The following is a 23,895-nucleotide window of genomic DNA, read 5'->3' as shown; positions in this document are numbered from 1 at the left end:
AATGCTTTGTTTCTTCTTGTGACAGCTGGAATTGATATTTACACACCGAGAGAGAAAGACACGTTGGGTTTCAGCACTGCAGCGAAGACAGAAAAATCACATCGGCTCAGAAGAGCCATTCTCTGTTTAAATATTTATGAACCTCTTTTTTGTAATAATCTACAGTGAGCATGCCCATATTTTAGTGGCATCATTCCAATCCTTGTTTCATCTTCTGAAGTCTTCACACTAGTACCGCCTGGCATTTTAAGACATTTCGGTGGAGACCAAACTGTTTGTGGAAGACTGCATAAATCGAATCAGCTTAATCAAGTGTGTGGTGTGATACCAATTTTCATTTAGGTATGACATAATGTATGTCTATGACAAAGGAGAATGAAAGTGATTTATTGAGTCAGTGGTTCTTGACTGCCACGAAGCCAAAGGCGATTAAGCTTGACGAGTCTAGCAATTACTGGGTTTGTCTGTTTTGACTAATGGGATAAAATACCTTTTGATTGCAATTAACTTGAATAATAATGGTGAGAATAGGGGGTGGGTAGCTTCAAACAATGATTAAAAAACAAGGGCTTGATGCTGAACACAGGCGGTGTTTGTGTGTGTGTGTTTGTGTGTGTTTGTGTGTGTGTGTGTGTGTGTGTGTGTGTGTGTGTGTGTGTGTGTGTGTTTCAGGTGGAGCCTTATTTGCCATATGAGTATACTTGTGAGGGGATGCTTGAGAGAGTACATGCTTACATTGAACATCAGGTGGGTACACACACACACACACACACACACACACACACACACACACACACACACACACACACACACACACACACACAGCGTGTGAACCCTGCCCCCTGGTTCTCTCCTGTTATTTGTAACATTAACATTCCCATAATTGCATGAGCATGCGGACACCTGCACACTGGCTCCATCACCCTCCTGCCTGCACCAGACTCCTCAGGGCACTACACTGGTTTAATGATCTCACAGGATCACGTGAGGGACCACAGTCAGATCTCCTACTGCTACACCAACCCCAACAGTATCAGCAACTACAGGATTAAGGGACAAATGGTGATGGGTTGAAAGGGAGAGGATGGGGGGTGGAGGATAAAGAGAGGGAGAGGGGGATGAGGGAGTGTTCTAGGGGTAAAGTGAGAGGATGGGTGGGTGGAGGATGAAGAGGAGGATGAGGGAGTGTTCTAGGGGTAAAGTGAGAGGATGGGTGGGTGGAGGATGAAGAGAGGGAGAGGGGGATGAGGGAGTGTTCTAGGGGTAAAGTGAGAGGATGGGTGGGTGGAGGATGAAGAGAGGGAGAGGGGGATGAGGGAGTGTTCTAGGGGTAAAGTGAGAGGATGGGTGGATGGAGGATGAAGAGGGGGATGAGGGAGTGTTCTAGGAGTAAAGTGAGAGGATGGGTGGATGGAGAATAAAGAGAGTGAGAAGGGGATGAGGGCATGTTCTAGATTTGTTTTTCTTTTCATTTCACCTCCTATAGACTTCTGTGTGCCATCAAAACATTAAGGGCATATTTTCACACATCTGTAACCACGCGTTTGACAAAAACCCCCCTAAAGCGATTTACTACTTTGTCATGTTAGCGACTGCAACCGTAGTGACACGCTCCTGTTTAATCGGCCTGTTTGTGTTGAGTGTCGTTTTCATAACGACCTCCAGGTTGTAATGAGTCGTAAACATTTTAAAACGCTGCATAATTTAGCAAGGAAGTGAGAAGGAAGCCCAAATGGCACATGACTTCAGTTTAGCGTCGGAGTGGGAGAGGAAGGAGAGGAACTGAAGAATGACGTCCAGGCGTGGCGCCCGACACATTAGTATTACACCACTGGAGTCTGGGAATTTAATCTTTTACCATTATTTTGAAATGCGAGCAAACTATGCAGTACTGAAGGGCGAGTCTTGTCATTAACTTGTCATAGAACTGAAGCTTTATATTGTATCAGGTTGTTGTAAAACAAGTCCATAGTGATTTGAGGTTAGAATGTGAATAGACTAGATGTCAAGAGAAGAGGAGGGACGTGAGGGTTGTGACTGTGGTGGGGGAGGGGCGGGCCTTAGACCAGTAAGGCCCGCCTCCTGATGTGTTTAGAGCTATTTGATTAGCTGGATGAAATGAACTGACACCTCATACAGTATATAAAACGTGAGAAAATGTGAGACCTTATTTCAGTTTGCTGCATTTACAGGACACACATCCCAGAGAGATTTCTTGTCAGTATGCACTTATGATGTGAAGGTGTGAACTTTTAGGTAAAGTTATCATTTGCATTGCTGTCTGTCATTGATTTACTGAGGAATATGAGGAATATGTTTTAGTATGTCAAGCACTTACCAACATTTTTATTTTCACATTTGCAGTCACTGCCAATTATCCAAGAAAATATTTACTTCCATGTTTTGAAATTAAAATTCAGCCTGGCAGTGACAGATGTTTGGCATAAATACATAAAAAATAAAATCATCTACATGGATTTCTCCTTTCATCTACTTCTTGCCGTGCAGGACTTTTGCAGTCCAGAGGATCCATTTCCCCCAGTGAATGCCTCCAAGGTTTGGCCAAGTGGTCTGTTCACCCTGCTGCCCAACTCCACACTACTGGGCTGGGCTTCCAACAACACAGCGCCGCCCTGCTGGCCACCGCTGAGTGCACTAAGGCTCACAGCGTCTGCAGAGGGTCAGTCGTGTGTGGAAGCTTGCCACACTTCAGGTCTGGTGTGCGAAGCCACCTACTTCCGCTTCATCAACAACAAGGAGGCACTGAGCAGGTAAGTCCTTTCACTGACCTTTGTCTGACCTTTGACCTGACCTCTGGCACATTTCAGTCAACTTTTCAGAGGGTTGTGGTGGATCAGCTATGAATCAAAATGCTCCAGGTTTTTTTTTTTTTTTTTGAGGTTGGTAGCAAATGTGGTTTTGGATCTGGGTAACAGGAACTGATCAACTTCGACTTGGTCTCCAAACATTACAGGAAGCATAAAGAGAATCGTGTATCAGGTCATGCATTTTATGTAAAAGACGTGGCAGTGTCATAGAATAGTATATTAGCATAGTGAGTCTAGTTACTTCACATGAGATATCACATCTTTTTCTTCCCTTTATCCTTTCTCTGTTTCGCTCTGCCTGTGCCTCGCCTCAGTGTCTCGCCTTTAACGTCTCTCCACCTCTCTTCGTTTAACCTGTCCCTTCATCTGGTCTTTATTCCAGTGCACCACTTCCTGCTCTTTTTCACTCTCCCTTTTGCTTTTTCAGCATCCATTCAGCACTCCTCTTTCCACGCATGCTTAATCTCACCCTGTCCTCCTCTAACCTCTTTGTCCTAACAACTTCCAGCCTGGAGGTCCAGTGTGAGGTGGTGGATCTGGAGATCAACCACATCTTTCCAGCATTTTCTGTGGCGCGTCGTGAGTGCGGCCTGCAGAAGGAACCCCTGCTGTTCAGCTGCGCTGGCTTCGGAGCCAAATACCGACGTGTCTGTCCCTGCAGAGACTTCCGCCAAGGCCAGGTGGCGCTGTGCAGGGACTGTCTATGATACTGGAGAGGTGTCGTCCGATTGGACCCGCTGGCCAAGTCTGGAGAGGTCCAGAACGGCCTGGTTCTTCTCAGCTCCTGAGGTCACTGCTGAAATGTAGCTCTTTTAACACCTAGCAGAGGAGATGCAGGATCTAGGCCTATAGGAGAGAAGATGTGTACCTGAGGCTGCTGACCTCGTTTCAATTTCTGTCTCTTCCCTGGTTCTTACTCAAGGTCACAGCGTATAGTGGTCAGTAAATAAGAGCCATTGTATGGGCACAGTTTTCCACAGAAGATGTTTTCTGTCAGGACCATGGTTAATGGCCAATCACAAAACAGCTAAAAGCCTAGACTGATTAACTCAAACAGCCAAAATAGCGCTATGACATTTGAGGTAGCTTCATGGAAAAAGGTTAAACAACCAAGACCAATGGGGATTGGATACTGGGAGGACATGGTAACCTTGTTTAAGGAGAACTTTTGCCAACCCGACCAATAGGACTGCCCCGTGGCAACCTGCCCTCGTCTGTGCAGGACCCATCAAACTCCACTACAGGATTCAAACAAATTCTTGTTCGGAGACGTCTGATAGACTGTGCTTAACTTTGGGTGATGCAATCTTCAATCTGCACAGTGAGGACACAAAAACATATTTTTTAAATGAAGTGAAGTGCTAACAGCACCGTTTGAATGCAAGCTGTGAATTTTTATGAATACAGGTTTGTGACATAACTTATATAACGAATAAAACAAAGACACGCACATTCCTTGCACATTTCTCATTAAAGCAGCCCTGAGTTTCTTTTCTTTCTGCCTCTTGCTCTTCACCCGGATCACCTTAACTGCCCCTTTTCTCCTTGTCAGAGACACATCTCTACTGAATTGCTTTTCTCTTTTTTTTAATTAAAAACAAATGTATTGGTAGAGGCTGTCACATGCGGTTTAAAGAATCCGATTTGATAGTTGCACTAGTGGTCAAAGACCAATAGACCTGCAGCCACACTGTGGAAGTCATTCCAGTGACATATGGAGTCGTGAGGGGTTTATAATGACCATTATTTATTCATAAGCCAAATCCTTTTACCCCGGACGAGTCTCAGGTGCTGATGAATAGGCCTTATCCTCCCGTATGAATCTTATTTTGTGAAGCCAACAAAACACTGAGTCAATGACACAGCTGTGTGTGTGTGTGTGTGTGTGTGTGTGTGTGTGTGTGTGTGTGTGTGTGTGTGTGTTTTCAGAGCAAAATTCCTCTTAAAAAAAAAAACACCTTTCTGCCTTTGGGGAGATTAAAGACTGTGTTCGGTTGGATGGACAGGTAATAACTTTGCTCTGCTGGGCGCTTGTGTGCTAAGCCCAGCCTGCACCCTGACCACTTACCCACAGTGCTACTGCGGGCAGATGTGACGCCAAAAAGAACGTCCTCTGGCACAAGAAGTTCCTCATGAACTAGAGGTAATGCAGTAAAATGTCCTTCAGGCTGAAAATTGCCCCAGGAACCGCTAATGGCGACACTAACTGCTACCAATCAATTGCAAACTTTGCTTTTGAGTGCTGATAGATAGCCTCATGCAGAGTGTGTGCTGATCGAGACAACAGACACGTATTGTCACACCCTCAGTACTTTGTCTGAACTAATGGCAATGCCAATGACTCTTGTAGGGGACAAAGCAATGAGCAGAGTTATCATGTGCTTTCAATAAAATGTCTGAAGAAATATGATCTAGTCTTGAACTATTTCGACATGCCCATGAAGTCCTACTATATTCCAATCCGTGCGATGTCCATTTCGGAATAAGGCACCACAGTGATCTGCCGTTTTGACCACAAGTGAACAGGATTGTTTCGTCTGTTCTCCACACTTCCCTGCTGTTATCCACAAAGTGGAGACAACCAGTGGTAACTGTTGCTAATCACAGCCTTTATGAGTCAAGACCGAGTTCAAGACATAACGAGTCAAAACCAAAACAATGAGCAATACAGTCCTCCCTTGCTTACAATGGTCTGCAGTTATGTTGAACGTACTGTATAGAATAACTCTTGAGCACGTTGTTCTCTGAACAGGCTCTGTAGGGTACCATTATAAGCTCACCAATAGCAAACACTTTCAGCAGGTGCAGAGGAACAGGTTCAGATAACAGCCGGGCGCTGAGTAAGTACATGGACTTGTAGAAACTAGCATCTACTGAAAGAATGCTTAGCAGCAAATATCTATAGTGACGACCCACAAACTGACAACTATATGTAATTACAATTATTCTCCCAATTATATGCTGGAATTTATTTGAAACTCCAAGCAACCTAATGGTAACTAGCATAATACGTAACTTAGTGAAGACCTGCGTTACTTCTACATGTTTTCACCAAGGTCTCTGTTATTGAAACATGACATAATTCACATTGAGCCCAGTGTTTGGGGTTCTTTCTCTGAGATGAAATTCTCAGTGCTTCACATAACCAAGGTGTATAATTCCAGAATTTGTGGTCATGTAAAGTGACTATTAATGATACTCCGTTTCAAATAAAACTTCATTGACTGGATCCTGAAAAAGAAGTTTCTCCCTGATAGTCAGAGTGAATATTTTAAGCACACAGAGGAAGGACTATTTGATTCTGTTTGAATGGATTGTTAATATTAAATGACAGAAAAATAGTTCAGGTGTGCCGTCACATTTAGCTGATGTCCAAAATCATTTTTCGTGTCCACGTTACAGTGAGACTGAGACGAGACAGCGAGACTGAGATGAGACAGCGAGACTGAGTCCATTAGCCAGACCCGTATCTACAATGCTCAATTCAACACTGACGCATGGCTGTCTATCACCAGGGGGCTGGTCTTATTTCAAACATTTCCTGTATCATTGCTGGTCATCCGCTAATACTTTGTAAGAATTACTGAAAGTTTAAAGATCCCATTTAATAATCAAATGACTAAATTGTCAATTACACAAATACATTCTGTTTATTTTTATTTTTTCAAGAGAAAAAAAGTAAAAAATAAATAAAAAAATTTTTTTTTAAAGCTTCTTTTATCCTTGGCCATCTGCATATTCTGCATAAGTTTAATATTCACATTTCTCAGGATATGCGTCACAGGGTGAAGCTTGATTTCTGGGCTGTGCTGAAGTCTTCAAGGCAAAAATTTATAACTGCAAGGAACAAGTCTTAAAGTTGCAGAAGCGGAGGCAGAAATCCGTCCAGGACCACTAGTGCTGTAACGAATCTGGAAACATCATGTTTGTTTGCACTGCATACATCTGATCAACACTGATGTGACATTTTTAATATCCGGTGCTATTGTTTGTGTATATGTGTTTCTGTGGTTTTAATTATTATAACCAATGCTCGGGAGTCCTCAGCAGTCATGTTGCACTCTAGGTATAGATGCAGAATAAGATTTTAGCAGCTATTGATTGATGTCGGTAAAGAAAACACCAGATTAGGTAGATTGGACGAGGTAATAGAAATGCAAGAGCCACAATACAATATTCCGCCAGATTTCTTATCTACTTTCGGCTTGAGCACGACTACAGATGCTCAGAGACAACAGCAGGAAGCGAGGCTCGATACGGACGCTCACGTTCTGTGTCTTGCACGTGGAAGCACACGTTCACACTCGTGCTCTGGCCTCCTCTCTTCTCCTCTCTTTCTTTCACTTCTTTGTTCTCTCTCTCCCTCCCTCACTCCCCAGAGTCTAATTTCCACTCTCTCGAACTGTAGCCGTTTGCAGGACACCCCGTGGTTTGTTTGCTGTTTCTATTTGTGGATTTAATTGCTGCTTTTTCACCTTTTAAACTAATTATACACTATTCCCTTGAGCACACGTAGCCTCTAATATACACTCTGCTCCTTCAGATTGACCTTTCTTTCTTTTTCTTTCTTTCTTTTGTGTTCATAGCTTGGGCTTCGTAGTGTCAGTGTTTCTGAACTATGCAATGAGAGGCTTAAGGCCCGGGGGCCATTCCCCAGAAATACTAAAGCACAGTTTTTATATTGGGTGTTTCCTCTGTGTTTGAACCTAGTTGGCTTCAACTTCACCAGTTGTTTATGACTGTATGGCCAAGAGTATGTGGACACCTAACCATCACACCTATGTGAAATTGTTGGACATCCCATTCCAAAACCACTGGCTTTAATACAAAATTTAAGATCTCAGATCCACAAAACTTTTACTTTTGGTACATTATGGTCTTCAGCACACAGATGACCCATGGTCTTGGTAACCATGGTTGGTAAACCTCTTCATGGTTAATGTTGCACCTAGATGCTTTGATGTCACCATAATAACATGAGCTCTTCTACTCTTCATGCACTGTTTGTCTATGTAGATTCCATAGTTTACTGCTTGATTTGCTACACCTGTTAGCAATGGGTGTGGCTCAAACACGTGAGATCACTATCCATATATCCACGTGCTTTTGATGATCCAGTGTACATAGTAATGATATCACTATTACAAATGCACATTTTGTTGCCTCAGATCTATTCATATTCTTCTGTCCTTGCTCAGACATAAGCACTTTCTTAGTGATACTTAATGATACTAGTGTGTGTGTGTGTGGATGTGGGTGTGTGTCTACCACAAACACCAGTTATCCATTTGCTGAAATGTGATTTCTATCCATACTAATGTTCTACACAGCTGAACCACGGCAAAGGTCAGCAGAACAAATCTAATATAGCCATCCTTAGAGGAGCTGTCAGAGTATCATTGTTTCCAAAAGCGTAACACCATATCTGTATGTGCACAGTCAGCAGTGTGTCCAGTTCTTCATTCTGGCCTCAGCTCTTCAGGGACTGTCATGGATCGCTTGGCCCAAGGAGCAGGAGAAGGCCGTTTTTTAATAAAACACGAAGGCTTCGACCTCTGAAGCCGCTTATCACTGCCGCCTGACTAGATACATAAAACTGCAAATAAGAGAGATGTTTCACTGGGCCTTGGGAGATAGAAAGGAAATCAATCGCAAACGGTGGTTTTAGACTTAAGATGAGTATCTTGCGGTCCCAAAGCCTACTGGCCACTTAGCGTTGAAGTAGCAAGCTGGCACTGTTCACAGCGGGTAGTGCCCATCCCTGCCATCCCTGCGCCATGCTTAAATACAAAGATGCCACCCCCCCAGCGAGACATGCCACTGCCTCATGGACCCAAGCTTTAAAAAGGTAGGCGAAAATCTGGGGGATTAAAGCAGGATGCAAGCTTCCTCCGCTGAGCAGTGAGTTAATCAGAAGCAGGCGGCCTGTTGCAGCTCAGCTTTTACATCGGGCGGGGCCAAACACCAGTCACAGAATACCGTGACCAAACACCAGCAGAACATCGGGGCCAAACACCAGTCACAGAATACCAGGGCCAAACACCAGCAGAACACCGGGCCCAAACACCAGTCACAGAATACCGGGGCCAAACACCAGTTACCAAACACCAGCAGAACACCGGGGCCAAACACCAGCAGAACACTGGGGCCAACCACCAGTCGCCAGCAGACTGAAGGCTCTGTCAAAGGCTCAATCTGTTACTCTAATACTGAATTCTGCTTGAACACAGAAAACACTGAATCATTCGCGAACATGAGACCTTCTTAACATTCTTGAAATGTAATGTGGGCTTAACAGTACATAATGCATTGATTCACTAAATTACTAAAAGGAGATCTGTTGGGTACTGTATGCTGAATTTCATGTCAGAATGATTAAAATTAGCTGTAGGCCTTTATGGTTTATGGTGGTTCCTTTGTTGTACATGTACATTTTTACCTTAGTTTTATTGATGGATCCATCTTAAACAGTTAAGAGGTTCTATGATAGGTGACTTGAACTGAACAGTGTCTAATTATTGTAAACGGTCATGTTCATTTTCAAAGCTCACATTAGAGTCAACTGGCTGCCTGGTAACCTAAAACCGAAGTATGAGGTATGTCGTGAGCCGCAGCTTTGGTTCAAGGTCCAGTCAGAAGATGTAAGGAAGCTGAAGATCTTCTGTGATGCTGATAAATGTGTGGCAGTCTCTCCCTTTATTCACCCAGCCCAGACACTGACATCTGTATCAACCTTGAACCTGCTTCCATCGCTCATCGACCATGAAAGGAGGAGAGAGAGGGAGACAGGCAAGGAGAAGGAGGTGAGGGAGGTGAGGGATGAGGCTATAATTCAACAGACATTGTTGGTGACTTTGGCCCTCTGCACCTGGCTGGCAGGGAGAAGATGACCTGCACGGGAGGACACGAGCATGTCTGCTCCTTCAGCAGGACACCACACTGGTCGAGCCATTTTGGACTGGAATATGCTCGAAAGGTCACAAAAGCCAATTTGGTTCGGGACCTGTATGGGAGCCATTTTGGCCTAGCTTTTGTTCAAAAGGTTGCAGAGGCAGTTCACTCTATGTTGTCAGTCCTGTTAGCATAGTGATTTGGTGATAGCTAATTCTCCTAATGCAAATGACACCAAAGGAGCACCTTGGGGCCACGTTCCTTACTCTAGTCCCATAACATTCTGAATGACAGAAAATCAAACATTTTGTGTCATCTGCCAGATCTCGACAGGAAAGACATCATCAGCTGCTTTGTTTGCATACCACATAAAAGACAGTGGGTGTCAACAATTTGATCAAAAAAATAAATAGTAATTTAAACAACGAAAAATATAACTTGAAGCTAACACTGCCAAAAACTGTCCAATAAGGTTAAAAAAATCTAATATAATGATTGAATGATTGAACTAGTATAATAAAATCATCAAAATAAGATACAATGAAAGACAACTGACACTGGGCAACTGACAATGGGACCGAAAACACTGTCTTCCTTGGAGCTGGAGTGCTGCAGATTGTGTTTCAATTTCACTGCATCTGCATGACGGTGATACAGTAGTTTGTGCCTCTGGAAGATCGACTCAAGTGAGAGTGTAAAAACAAGACGAGTTCCAAGATGGAGCCCTGAGATACACCACACGTGATCCTGAGGAGGAATGACAGGAACCTATCAAGAAAAAAGGTTCTTCTTTCAAAGTGTGAGGCAAACATCAAACTAGAAACAAACTAGTTTCATTGACAATATCAATGGTTTTGCTCCTGTCTAAAAGAAGAAAAACACACCACAGCACTTTCCAGAGTCAGCAGCTTGTAGTAAATGGCTACATACTCTAAGGAGGCCAGATTCAGAACCGTGTAGTGGTCTAAAACCTCATTGTAATTTATCAAAAAATATTGCGTGTGCTTAAAAATTAGGAAATATGAAAGAAGACTTTCATTAGAGGTTAAAAATGTAATGAATGGAACAATGCCGTCTGCAAAGCTGCAATTAATTACAAAAAGAATGGATGGACCAACAGCCTGCACCACAGCTCCTCACAACCCACTTGGGGAAGACATAGAGGCAGCAAATGCATAATGATATAATTAAGATAGGGCGTAGACATTGGCTCAAACTGATTGAGGAAAGCGGCACATAACTCAGAAGGATCATGTGTCAGAGGTAAGATGTGGGCTCTTATGTCCTCAGTTTCATCAATACGAACTCTAATAAAATCCTCCCATACTGCTGTATCCTCAGGGATGGCTGTGCGGGCAGGTGCAGGGCTGTAGGAACTGTGGGGAAAAGAACTTCAGGCCCGTCAGTATTTGCAGTCATGTCAGCAGAATATCCCGCTCTTGAAGCCTTTACAGGGAGATGATAGTTTGCTAGACATTCTCTCACAATTTGATGGGAGGTTTGAAGCTTATCTTCTTTCGTTTTCATTCTGTCTTCTTGCATTCCTGTCTGAGGGCTTGGGTATCACTGTTGAGACATCTTTGTTTTTTTTCCCTTTGGGTTTTCTTCCTTTTCTGCATTTTAAAGGACCAACTGAATGTATATTGTCAGTCCATCTACAATTGACGAGAGCAAGTGTTCAAGCCCCGAGGGAACGAGGTACACAAGTCACTGCCTTTTCAAATGTAATGCAGTTGCTAAAGTCAAAAATAACCAAAAGGAAATAGCTTGGAAACCTAATTATATGTAAAAAAAAAAAACAAAAAAAAAACTTCATTAAAGACTCCCATAGACAGGACTGCTGTCAGGGAATGAACCTTCAGGGATTTCTGCTGTTCACAGCGAACAAGCTTTGATCACCCCTCCTGGTGGAGAACACGCTGCTATGAAGATTGGAGGCTGCTGGAGAAATGGACAAGTGCGAGAAGCTTTGAAGATGAGACACCAGTAGAGGCAATGGAAGCTGCTGTGGGAAGATCTGCACTGGAGAACACCGATGCCTGATTGATTCTGAGGGTGTGGGAAGCCTGGAAGGTTCGTATGGAGAAACCAAGTATGTTCAGAAACGTCTACTGGCTGCAGATCAGGTGAGAAATGGAAATCTTTTTAAATCAATCAAAAGGAAAACAAAGCAAAGCAAATATTTTGTCCCTATTAAAGGAACATAGTGGACAAGCACTGTTTACTCTCAGTGCAGCTAGTTTGGATGTAGTCGCTGAAAGAGGGAGGATGCAACCGCAGCATATAAAGGCCATTTGTCCAGCATTTCGTCTGTACTTTCCTGTTTCTGAAACCCAATGGTTTCAGAGTTCTGTCTGTGTCAAACCTGGAACTGATCACATTAGTTTGTGCTGCTGGGTATGGGGGTGATAATAGGCTATTTCTGCTTGCCAGCTTTTTGGCCTAGATTAGCCCATAACGTGCTAATGTTTGTCACGGATTCAGTGAGCTGGATTAGTCACTGTGAGAGTAGGAGGCTCCCAACAGCGAGGCTTGGTGAGCTCGCATGAATGGTGTGTTTTTCCTCTTTCACTCCTTACGCTGTGAGCGCTTGAATCTCTTGAACCTGAAAATAGACCATCGTGTGGGGGACAGATTGATCTGGGATCCTGTGTTGTCAGAGCATAACGCCACGTGACGTGCACATCCACCAACATACTGCATACTGTATGGAAATGTTAAATAACATTCTTATTATTCAAAACGTAATGAACTTTTTAAATACTAAGTGATGCTACTTGTGGAGATTTGTGTTTAGTGTGTATTATATAAACTATATTTTCATGTGTGTACTTTGAGTATGTTTGAGTATGTTTGAGTATGTTTGAGTATGTTTGAGTATGTGAGAAAGAGAGAAGGGAGAGAGAAGCACGAGGACTCGTGTTTAACATCAACAGAGTGTATTTCATTGTCACAAATGGTATGCACAGATGGTAAGAAACACGACATCACACCATGTTTCTGTCAGGAAACACAGCCAAGTACTTTCAAAGCCATTGCTCTCTCTCTTTCTCTCTCTCTCTCTCTCTCTCTCTCTCTCTCTCTCTCTCTCTCTCTCTCTTTTCTGTCTCTCTCTCGATCTCTCTTTCTCTCTCTCTCTCTCTCTCTCTCTCTCTCTCTCTCTCTCTCTCTCTCTTTTCTGTCTCTCTCTCGATCTCTCTTTTTCTCTCTCTAGCCCTCTCCTCACATTTTTTCTCTTTTCTCACTCGTTTGATCAAACTGCCACCATCATCCCATTCTGCTCTCCAGGAGTGGTTTAGGCTCCTTTTTGTTCTCTCCTTATAGTTCATCCGATGCTGCGATTCCAGGCACCTACTTGTGTTGTGATGTTGCAGTGGGACCAGAGATCACCGCTGTGACCAGAGACTGACCAACAGATTTTAGAGGAGAAACCCAGACAGGCTCCACCTGCTGGTGAATAAATGTATCTTTTTCATGCCAGGTGGCTTGAAGGGAAACCAATCTATTCATTTGATTCCCATTCTAAAGTATTCTAGCAGCAATCAATCACCACACTACTGTTGAAACAGCACTTACAGTCAGTGGCACATCAGAAATAGAGTTGCCAAATAAAAGTGTCAGGGAATAAATAGTCTCAAACTGATTAAACAAATAACCCGTGTTTCAAATTGTACATGACTCCAACACATTGAGTACTGGAATAAGATCTGGTAGAAACACTGTAGAACACCAGACTGAGATGCAAATGAACACAGTAATATAATACTTGTAGTTAAGCAATCGGTTTGCAGTGGTTTGCATTCTCACTGGCCATAAAATTTGTATTAGATTTTAGAGAGAGAGAGTCAATGGAATGTCTCTCTTAAGTTACCTATGTGTATACTCACCTTCATTTCCTTTCATTGTTGTCTGGTTTTGCTCTGGATAACACCTCAGATCCCCAATATTGAAGATCCTCAATATTACAGTTACTGTCTTATTGTTTCTGTCCTACTGAGGTTTCACCATTCTGGAAGTGCTGCAGTGACAGAACAGCATAGTACACCGCCAACGCTCCTCAGATCGTCTCCGTCACACGAGCACGAAAGATCTTCACAGTCTGACTGTTCGCACTGCACTAACCATGATGCTTTTGGAATTGCTTGAAATTTTAAAATGCTGTTTAATATAATGCCTGACCCACAATGCATTACAAACTGAACAATGGTTTGGTGTGAGGTTCTGTCAAAGGGGCGAAAGTCTGGCTCCTTCCCCACAGCATTGCTGGTTTAGACAGCCCCGCCGCTGTCTGGAGGTAATTCCCCTCACAGATCAAGACCAACGGATCCTCATCTGATGAAGTGATCCTCCATGGCTCCCCCTACTGGATGGCTATGATGGCTGCGCAGTTAAGTGCGCTGAAATTGCTTTTCGCTACTTGAGCTCTTTGATTAAAGGCCATTTTAATCTTGACAAAACACGTGCATATTTATAAACATATACACGTACATAGTGTGAAGATGAGCAACACCTTTAGTAACATTTGTTTATGTTTAGTGTTTTAGATCCACATGTTCTGTGTTTTGATTTCTAGCCACGCCTCCCTCGGGTGACGCCTCCCCTAAGGGCTGTGATGCTATTGTGTTGGTTTTATAAACGTTGCGCTGGCTTTCGTTTGTTCCTGTTAGTGCACATTTAAATTTGGCTTTCATTTGTTTTTCATTTAACTCTGCAGTTGGAGACTCCCGTTTGCTGCGCGTGCCCGTGACATATAAATATATTAGTATTCATTGCGCAATTCTTGGAGAATCAGAAATGTGTTTGTATTTCAGAAGAAGCCCAGAAACTTTTTCTGTGTCAGCCCACACCCAGTTTCCTAGAAACGTCTCTATTGGCTGTCAGCTCAGATCCGAGGAGTGCTGTGTTAGCAGAGCGGCCGTCTCACAGCTAGCTCTGACTACAGAGCAGAAGAAACCTGTGCATGGTCAATTTTAGTGCTGGTGCCCTCCTGGATTTGTTGACATCTTCTCGTGACGTCCCTGTTCCACAAAGAGACCCGCGAGCCACAGCAAATGCAGACCAGCATAATCAGGAGGACATACCAGTACACATCTGTATCCCCAATACCTTACCCTTCCCCTATAACACCCCCCCGTCACATTGTCTCACCCTTGTGGTGGCTGCTGGCTCCGTCCCTAAAGGCCCCTTCTCCTGTTTGCTCAGCCCTTAAAGGCCCCTCCCTCTACTGGCTAAGGCTCTAGAGGCCCCTCCCCCTGCTGGCTCCGTCCCTAAAGGCCCCTCCCCCTGCTGGTTCCGTCCCTAAAGGCCCCTCCCCCTGCTAGTTCAGCCCCTACAGGCCCCTCCCCCTGCTGATTATCAGCCTCTTCAGCATTAAGGTGAGTGCTCTGAGCACCACCAGAGTGGATAGGACTGGAAGTGTGATGTCAGGAAGTGCTTTGACTGTTTTAAGCAGAGCAGCGTGCATCTGCCCCAGCTGGTGCGACAGGCCCTCGCCTGACAAAGGGAGATGCTTTAATTAGAACAGTACTGTCAGCTGCACAGCTGCTGAGTGCAAAGGGATGAGTAAAAGCCTAATAGAACGAGACAGTGTGTGTGTGTGTGTGTGTGTGTGTGTGTGTGTGTGTGTGTGTGTGTGTGTGTGTGTGTGTGTGAGAGAGAGAGAGAGAGAGAGTGTGTATGTGTGTGTGTGTGTGTGTGTGTGTGTGTGTTTTAGTGTGTACATCTTGTTCTTTTCTCTAGTGAGTATGTGAGGACTCACAAACATCAGGTAAGAACTTTTTTTTAAAGAAAGGTTTCATTTCAATTAGGTTAGTTTGTGTAGGTACAGAAGTATTGAGATATAGTTACGCCAGTCACCTTAAATATAGTAATACAGTAATACAACATGCATGTGTGTACGGGCAGTTCATGTAGAAATTCAGATAACTTCAAGCTTGACCCAACCCAGTGTAATTTATATTTATATATATATATATATATATATATATATATATATTATCTTATATAATCAGATTTCAGATTAATTGCATTAGGTCTGTGTCTATCAAAAACATATGTTTGAAAACTACTGCAATGCTAGTTTGAAGTGTATATGCTGGTTGTATTCCATTTATTTTGTTTTTCAGGGTTTTTACAGATCAATGCTGGGAAGCAGGCAGGAGATGTCCATGGGTTTTGGACCTCCGACGTCTGCTCGGGTCTACGGTGCCGCAGACGTGCTGCACTAATTGCAGCGTGACCGATTACACGGCATGACATAAGAGCAGGAACTAATTGCGCGAGGTCTGACCTTCTCGTAACGCAAGAACTGCGTGTGACGGGCGGGGCTTCGGTGGACGGCAGCGTTAGCGAGTAGTGCTGGTCTCAGCGCTGGAGCAGCCGTACGAGTAGAATCTGCTCCCACGCTCGTGTGGTTTCTCGTTGGACTGTCTACTCTCGTCAGGGTTCTAGCAGCCGGCTTGAAGCTGTATATGAAACAGCATAAGCTAACATTAATAAATCGCATTTTACTGCTTAGTTCGGAATGATTAATTCCGCAGCGTGACGTCAGTGTATAAAAACAGTAGATTTGTCCTGTGTGAACGACAGCACCGTTAGCCTCGTGCTCCAGACACGGTGTAGCGCAGTGCTGCTGGGTTTCTGTCTCTCAGTGGTGGGGGGACAGTGGTGGGCAGGTCAGGATGTCTCAGATTTGCTCTGCACTCTGCTCACAGCATACTGGCGCCATTTTACTCCTCGGGACCAGCAGGGGGGCCTAAGACCTGCCTCCATCTCTCTAGAAACTGGGTAAGACCCGCCTCCATCTCTCTAGAAACTGGGTAAGACCCGCCTCCATCTCTCTAGAAACTGTGTAAGACCCGCCTCCATCTCTCTAGAAACTGGGTAAGACCCGCCTCCATCTCTCTAGAAACTGGGTAAGACCCGCCTCCATCTCTCTAGAAACTGTGTAAGACCCGCCTCCATCTCTCTAGAAACTGTGTAAGACCCGCTTCCATCTCTCTAGAAACTGGGTAAGACTTGCCTCCATCTCTCTAGAAACTGGGTAAGACCCGCCTCCTTCTCTCTAGAAACTGGGTAAGACCCGCCTCCATCTCTCTAGAAACTGGGTTAGACCCGCCTCCTTCTCTCTAGAAACTGGGTTAGACCTGCCTCCATCTCGCTAGAAACTGGGTCCTGGGGCCTATGCTTCTTTTCCATTATATTTATTGCCCTTGGGACAAATTCTAAGCAGTATTAATAGTGCATATCATTTATATACTGATGATATTCAACTTTATTTTGCACTGAAATCCCAGGAGTTGCACAGGTGAACTTTTAGTGTTCGCATTTAGGAAAGGGTGGCGGATAATGTTTTCATGGCTTAATGCTGATAAGATGTACCTTTAATAATCTGCTTAGGGAAATTCCTTTCAACGTTTAACCCATCTGGAGTGAACACACACATATACCTGGAGTGAACACACACACCTGGAGCATTGGGCTGCCACTTTGATGTGTCCTTGAGCAAAGCAACCAAGGGTGGACCCGTTGGGGTTTGGGTCCCCCATTGGGTGCTTTGCTCAAGGACACATCAGCCAAGGTTGCTGCTGGTCATGGGACTTGATCTGTCAACCTTATGGGTTCACTCCCATGTCACAGCACGTTATGTGATGCACGTGTGTCTTGTTCAGGTTTGCATGTTTAAGCATTGTCAGTTGTTTGACTATGGTTATGTTTTTCACTGTTTATGGTTCAGTGTTTAAATTACGCACTCAAAAAAAAACACTCTCAGCTTGGAATCTGGCCTCTGCCATCCCAACGTTACAATCTGCTTTTTTTTATGTCTGTGTTCTATGTTTTATACGCCTATGCTATTATAATTATTGTATTTTTTGTTTTAAATGTATTGGTGTTTTTATCTCTGTGAAGTCACTTAGTAAAGCGCTTTGTGACCTTTCTTTGGAAAAGTCTATATTTCTTTGGAATGCTATATGAATAAACTTTACTTAATTAAATACAGTAAATTATTACATTTTGTCTGCCTCCTTGTAAAATGAACTAAATACTGCAAAATAAGACGGGAGATGCACAGTTCTGTGCCCTGAACACATCGCCCTGCCCACAAACGTACGTATTGTAGCGTGGATGGTGCTACTAAGATCATTGTGGTATGGCTTCCCTGAAGATGTGCATCGCTGGGGAAAGAGACGTGGGTGACATCCCCCACCAGGCTCGTCTGTACACGCCTGAGAAGTGGAGACGTAGCTCAGCATGACGAGATCGGCGTCTTCTATAGCTCCCACTGCGACGTTGTGAACTTCGCCCCCATGAGGCCCTGGGGAGACGATCGCAGGAAGGAGTTCTCTCATCGAGGTCGGCTTATGCTTTTTCGCTCTGGTGGAGACGTTCTTCCTGGAGTTTACATTTACGTTTGCGTGTTTAAGGAGGAAAACTCCAGAACACTCATATGGGTTTTCATTGTCACGCTGCTAATTGGGAATCGGGGGTTCTCTTCTTACTGTGGTCACGACAACAGGACAAGGCAGTCGTTGTCTTTGAGCGAATCAAATATTCAGAGGTAGGACGAGGTAGGCTTTCTGCTGGCTCCTGAGCCTTTTTATGGAGTACATGTTAAACGAGCCCAATCTACTCCATTCGGTGGTTTTGCATACAATAGATCCAGATGTTTTTGTGAATTGAGGTCTGCAGGGCTGCAAACAATGCCCTGTTGGCCCCAAACAAACGTCTCTTTGCTGTTAATACCACCACCATTTCCAAACTGAAGTTTTGAAAAGGTCATATTTTAAGTCCAACATCCCTAATTGTCCGAAATCGCAGCAATTTGTTTAGCAACGGCGTGTTATTGTACTGTATAAAGGCTCACGCAATCTGGCCACAGCAGAAACATGGCAATTTACCGCCTGGATGAGTGCGATTTTCAACACCAAGAAACAGGACTGGAGAGATGTGTAGCTGGTCTGTGTCTCAAGAGGCTTTAAAACGCAGCTCGTTTATGGCGTGGCCGCACGATCACAAAGCTGCAATCAAAAGGGGGCGGTGGCCCGTCTCTGATTAACTGAAGCGGCCTCTGTCCTTGGTTACTAGTCAAGATGGCCCTGGGGGTCTTTTTTTTTGTATGTCTGGTGCATCAGACTGCTCTCGACCGAGCCTTGATTATCCGTCTCGTCTGCACTGGAAAGGGGGGGGGGGGGGGGGGTATACCGTAAACCTCTCCCACTCCTGTGTAAGGTCTGGCCTGAGAGATTGACTCGTCTGTGAAGGTCAACTGTCTGCATGTAGTCTCTTGTGAGTCTCTGCGGTCACGAGGTCCATAATCACGTCTGGAAATGCTCCAGTTGTGCTGTGGTATTGACGAGGGTAAGCCTGCCGAGTTGTGCATTCAGCACAAAGCCAGATTTGTGTGTGTAACATACTGAAATCGGAGAACTCATTCCAGTGGCCAATATGCAGATGTGTGTGCATTGGGAGTTGTACATCTTTAACATTTTAATTAGTCTGTGGTCTGTAACGATCAGCATTGTGTGCTCTGTGTGGTCAGTAGTTTTTGCTCTGTGTGGTCAGTAGTGTGTGCTCTGTGAGGTCAGTAATGTGTGCTTTGTGAGGACAGTATTGTGTCTCTGTGTGGTCAGTAGTGTGTGCTCTGTGAGGTCAGTAATGTGTGCTTTGTGAGGACAGTAGTGTGTCTCTGTGTGGTCAGTAGTGTGTGCTCTGTGAGGTCAGTAATGTGTGCTTTGTGAGGACAGTAGTGTGTCTCTGTGTGGTCAGTAGTGTGTGCTCTGTGAGGTCAGTAATGTGTGCTTTGTGAGGTCAGTAGTGTGTCTCTGTGTGGTCAGTAGTGTGTGCTCTGTGAGGTCAGTAATGTGTGCTTTGTGAGGACAGTAGTGTGTCTCTGTGTGGTCAGTAGTGAGTGCTCTGTGAGGTCAGTAATGTGTGCTTTGTGAGGACAGTAGTGTGTCTCTGTGTGGTCAGTAGTGTGTGCTCTGTGAAGTCAGCAATGTGTGCTTTGTGAGGACAGTAGTGTGTCTCTGTGTGGTCAGTAGTGTGTGCTCTGTGAGGTCAGTAATGTGTGCTTTGTGAAGACAGTAGTGTGTCTCTGTGTGGTCAGTAGTGTGTGCTCTGTGAGGTCAGTAATGTGTGCTTTGTGAGGACAGTAGTGTGTCTCTGTGTGGTCAGTAGTGTGTGCTCTGTGAGGTCAGTAATGTGTGCTTTGTGAGGACAGTAGTGTGTGCTTTGTGAGGACAGTAGTGTGTCTCTGTGTGGTCAGTAGTGTGTGCTCTGTGAGGTCAGTAATGTGTGCTTTGTGAGGACAGTAGTGTGTCTCTGTGTGGTCAGTAGTGTGTGCTCTGTGAGGTCAGTAATGTGTGCTTTGTGAGGACAGTAGTGTGTCTCTGTGTGGTCAGTAGTGTGTGCTCTGTGAGGTCAGTAATGTGTGCTTTGTGAGGACAGTAGTGTGTCTCTGTGTGGTCAGTAGTGTGTCTCTGTGTGGTCAGTAGTGTGTGCTCTGTGAGGTCAGTAATGTGTGATTTGTGAGGACAGTAGTGTGTCTCTGTGTGGTCAGTAGTGTGTCTCTGTGTGGTCAGTAGTGTGTGCTCTGTGAGGTCAGTAGTGTGTCTCTGTGAGGTCAGTAGTGTGTCTCTGTGTGGTCAGTAGTGTGTGCTCTGTGAGGTCAGTAATGTGTGCTTTGTGAGGTCAGTAGTGTGTCTCTGTGTGGTCAGTAGTGTGTGCTCTGTGAGGTCAGTAATGTGTGCTTTGTGAGGACAGTAGTGTGTCTCTGTGTGGTCAGTAGTGTGTGCTCTGTGAGGTCAGTAATGTGTGCTTTGTGAGGTCAGTAGTGTGTTTCTGTGTGGTCAGTAGTGTGTGCTCTGTGAGGTCAGTAATGTGTGCTCTGTGAGGACAGTAGTGTGTGCTCTGTGAGGTCAGTAATGTGTGCTTTGTGAGGACAGTAGTGTGTCTCTGTGTGGTCAGTAGTGTGTGTCTCTGTGTGGTCAGTAGTGTGTCTCTGTGTGGTCAGTCGTGTGTGCTCTGTGTGGTCAGTAGTGTGTCTCTGTGTGGTCAGTAGTGTGTCTCTGTGTGGTCAGTAGTGTGATCTCTGTGTGGTCAGTAGTGTGATCTCTGTGTGGTCAGTAGTGTGTCTCTGTGTGGTCAGTACTGTGTCTCTGTAGGGTTGGGCAATCCTGATTTTTTCCAACTCATGGAAATTCTTGATTACATCTTAATTTTTTTGTCTTTACATAATGCTGTTGGAAAATATTGTTTTTCCCCACTAGAACAGACTTTGCATGTGCAAAAATTATAATCAGCACAATCTACAGCAAGCAAAAGTCAAAAAGGTTTCTTTTTAAAGTCATTTACAAACACGAACTGCTTATGTTCAACAAAATTGTGCGCATACAAAAGCAATAACAATATTTATTAGTTACATCCTTTCAAAACAACCATTTGTCAATAGGTTTTCCTTTTGTGAAATGCTGCTACATCAGTAATTTCTTTCAACTGGGAGCTCTTCGGTTCATTTGGGACTGCGCTGGAAAATGAGGCAGATAATAACTCTTGTGGCAGATGTTTTGGGTGCTGGATGGCAGCTTATGTTTATATTTTGTGTGGTAGCATATGAGCTGGAACAAATTTATCGTACCCCTACCATAAAGTGATAAAGTGACTTTCGACATACTTTCTTACACCTGAATTTTCAAATCCATACAATTCCATGTTGGTCAGTTTCCCTGATTTGCGTCGCCCCTGTCTCTGTAATCCCCACTCTGTCTCTGTAATCCCCACTCTGTCTCTGTAATCCCCACTCTGTCTCTGTAATCCCACTCTGTCTCTGTAATCCCCACTCTGTCTCTGTAATCCCCACTCTGTCTCTGTAATCCCACTCTGTCTCTGTAATCCCCACTCTGTCTCTGTAATCCCCACTCTGTCTCTGTAATCCCACTCTGTCTCTGTAATCCCCACTCTGTCTCTGTAATCCCACTCTGTCTCTGTAATCCCACTCTGTCTCTGTAATCCCCACTCTGTCTCTGTAATCCCCACTCTGTCTCTGTAATCCCACTCTGTCTCTGTAATCCCCACTCTGTCTCTGTAATCCCACTCTGTCTCTGTAATCCCCACTCTCTCTCTGTAATCCCACTCTGTCTCTGTAATCCCACTCCTCTCTCTCCCTTTAGCCCCTAATCTACCTGTAGACTTTCATCTCTGGTCTTGCTGTCATGTGTTGTCACTGTTGTAATGTGCATCTCTGCTTTACTTGGTCTTATTATGTTTCCTGGCTACATGTCCGTATCAGTTAACTGTCTATGGACTATATTATATAAAGGATTTGCCCTAAATAAACGTTGTTCATCCCCGAACATTCATACTAGCTAAACTAATTTCAATTCACTTTATCACTAAAGTGATATTTCCACTTTTCATTTCTAATCTCTGCAATTTTCATCATTATGTGTTGCTTTAAATAATTTCCATTATGACATTTTGGGAAATCATGTTCAAACATTAATTTGGATTACAAAATTAATGAATTAATAGTGTGTGGGTAGTATGTGGGATCTGCCCTGATCTATCACCTATTCACTGAATCACATTTCATTGAAAAGTGAGACATCACTAGCTCGGTGGGACTAAACCCCCCCATCGTCCAACGTCACTGGAACAGGACGTGTGGTCCTTATGTCCTCCTCTACTGACATATGTGCCTGCTACAGGGACCATCCACGCTGCTGCACGCTTGAGATTTAGGAACCATTCCACAGGTCCATGGTTCAGAAAGAGAAGTGACATTATGCCAGCCACCCATTGGCCTGTGATTAGTCTAATGAACATCAGTCACTAAGTGGAATATGTAGTCAAAATGACCAGTTCAAGGTCTGTGATGAGGTGTTTTCAAGTTTCCAAAGCTAGAAAAAGAGTAGACAGGAAAGCAAGGATAAGCTCTGATATTCAGTCTTTACAAAATCACCGAAAGTCCAGGGATAACAAATAAATAAAGATTTAAATATTGCATCTGTTTGTGAAGTATGATTAGCATTCAGTGGTTGTATTTGTTTGCTTTGCAACTCACAGTAATCAAACATTGTTTTTGCAGAAGTGTGATTTCCCAGCTTCCTGTTACACAGAAAAGGCTGATAAGCATTTTATAAAGAGGGTGTGTGTGTGTGTGTTTGTGTGTGTTTGTGTGAGTGTGTGTGTGTGTGTGTGTGTGTGTGTGTGGGGGGGGGGGGGGGGTCTAATCAGAGTTTTATGTTTTCCAAAGTAACAAGGTCACAACAGAGGGTACTATCAGTCAAACACCAGGACACTCGTATGCACACAAGCACGTATGCAGACCATCTAATTAGCATTGAGTGGCATGTGTAAGTCATGGGTACAGATGGCACTTTGCACGTGTGCACAGCACACATCATTACACAGCCATGCACATGCATCTGTGCTATTACCAATCAATTTCCAGCCTCTCTCTCTGTCTTGAGGACTGTTCCTTCATGTTGGGGTACACACTACATCACAGTGAAGATCGCTCCATCTGCACCACAGGTCGAAGTAGCTGTCGGCTTTTGCTAATTCCAGACATCACTAGCATCTGGACCTCATTAGCTGCAGACCTTTCTTGACGGATGACACTGCACAATGCTGTAACATCTATCGTATTTTTGAGCTCCTGATCATGAAGATAAGGACAGTTCATTCAATTATCCCTCCCACACATGGCCATGGACTGAGTAGAAAGCACACAGTAATGATGGTGTTTGTTTTAAACAGGTTTTGATTATAAGTTGTAGCTTTGGACGGCTGGGCAGGACAGATTTTAGCTTTTCTCCCCTAACCAGTGAGGCAGTTACATTCTTCATGTAATATTTAAACTGAGCATTAAGGCCTTGTTAAAATTCTTTCTCCCTCTCTCCCACATCATTCTGTTTCTCCTCATCAAAATAGCTGACATATTATGCAACATTCCAAAATATTATCCATAAAAAATACTCCTTTTGTGCACCTTTCCTTTATGCCCTATTCCTGTTCTGCTCTCTAAAATGTCATAAAAGATGAAAAGAAATGACCTGGTTGAGGAAACCTTCTTTTTAGTAAGTCTAGGAAATGGTGCTTGACAGACAGGTTTGGACAATAGGTAATCTGGGCTGGTCTCTGTGCACACAAAGAGGTTTTAATGAGGTGAGATAGC

At 44.0% G+C, this 23,895-nt stretch overlaps 1 protein-coding gene across 1 annotated transcript in view; it reads left to right on the top strand.

Moving 5' to 3' along the window:
- Positions 1-4,745, top strand: part of LOC143522123 (alpha-1,6-mannosylglycoprotein 6-beta-N-acetylglucosaminyltransferase B-like) — a 105,581-nt gene extending 100,836 nt beyond the window's left edge. Inside the window, exons 15-17 of the mRNA XM_077015852.1 lie at positions 673-747; positions 2,509-2,771; positions 3,337-4,745. Coding sequence (XP_076871967.1) covers positions 673-747; positions 2,509-2,771; positions 3,337-3,535 — 537 coding nt within the window. The 3' untranslated portion in view covers positions 3,536-4,745. The remainder of the gene's footprint in view (positions 1-672; positions 748-2,508; positions 2,772-3,336) is intronic.
- Positions 4,746-23,895: the final 19,150 nt, after the last annotated feature.

This window comes from Brachyhypopomus gauderio, chromosome 8 (genome assembly GCF_052324685.1).
Source record: "Brachyhypopomus gauderio isolate BG-103 chromosome 8, BGAUD_0.2, whole genome shotgun sequence".
Lineage (NCBI taxonomy): Eukaryota > Metazoa > Chordata > Actinopteri > Gymnotiformes > Hypopomidae > Brachyhypopomus > Brachyhypopomus gauderio.
Note: the sequence above shows the minus strand (reverse complement) of the source record. Positions and strands in the feature narration are given on the sequence as shown.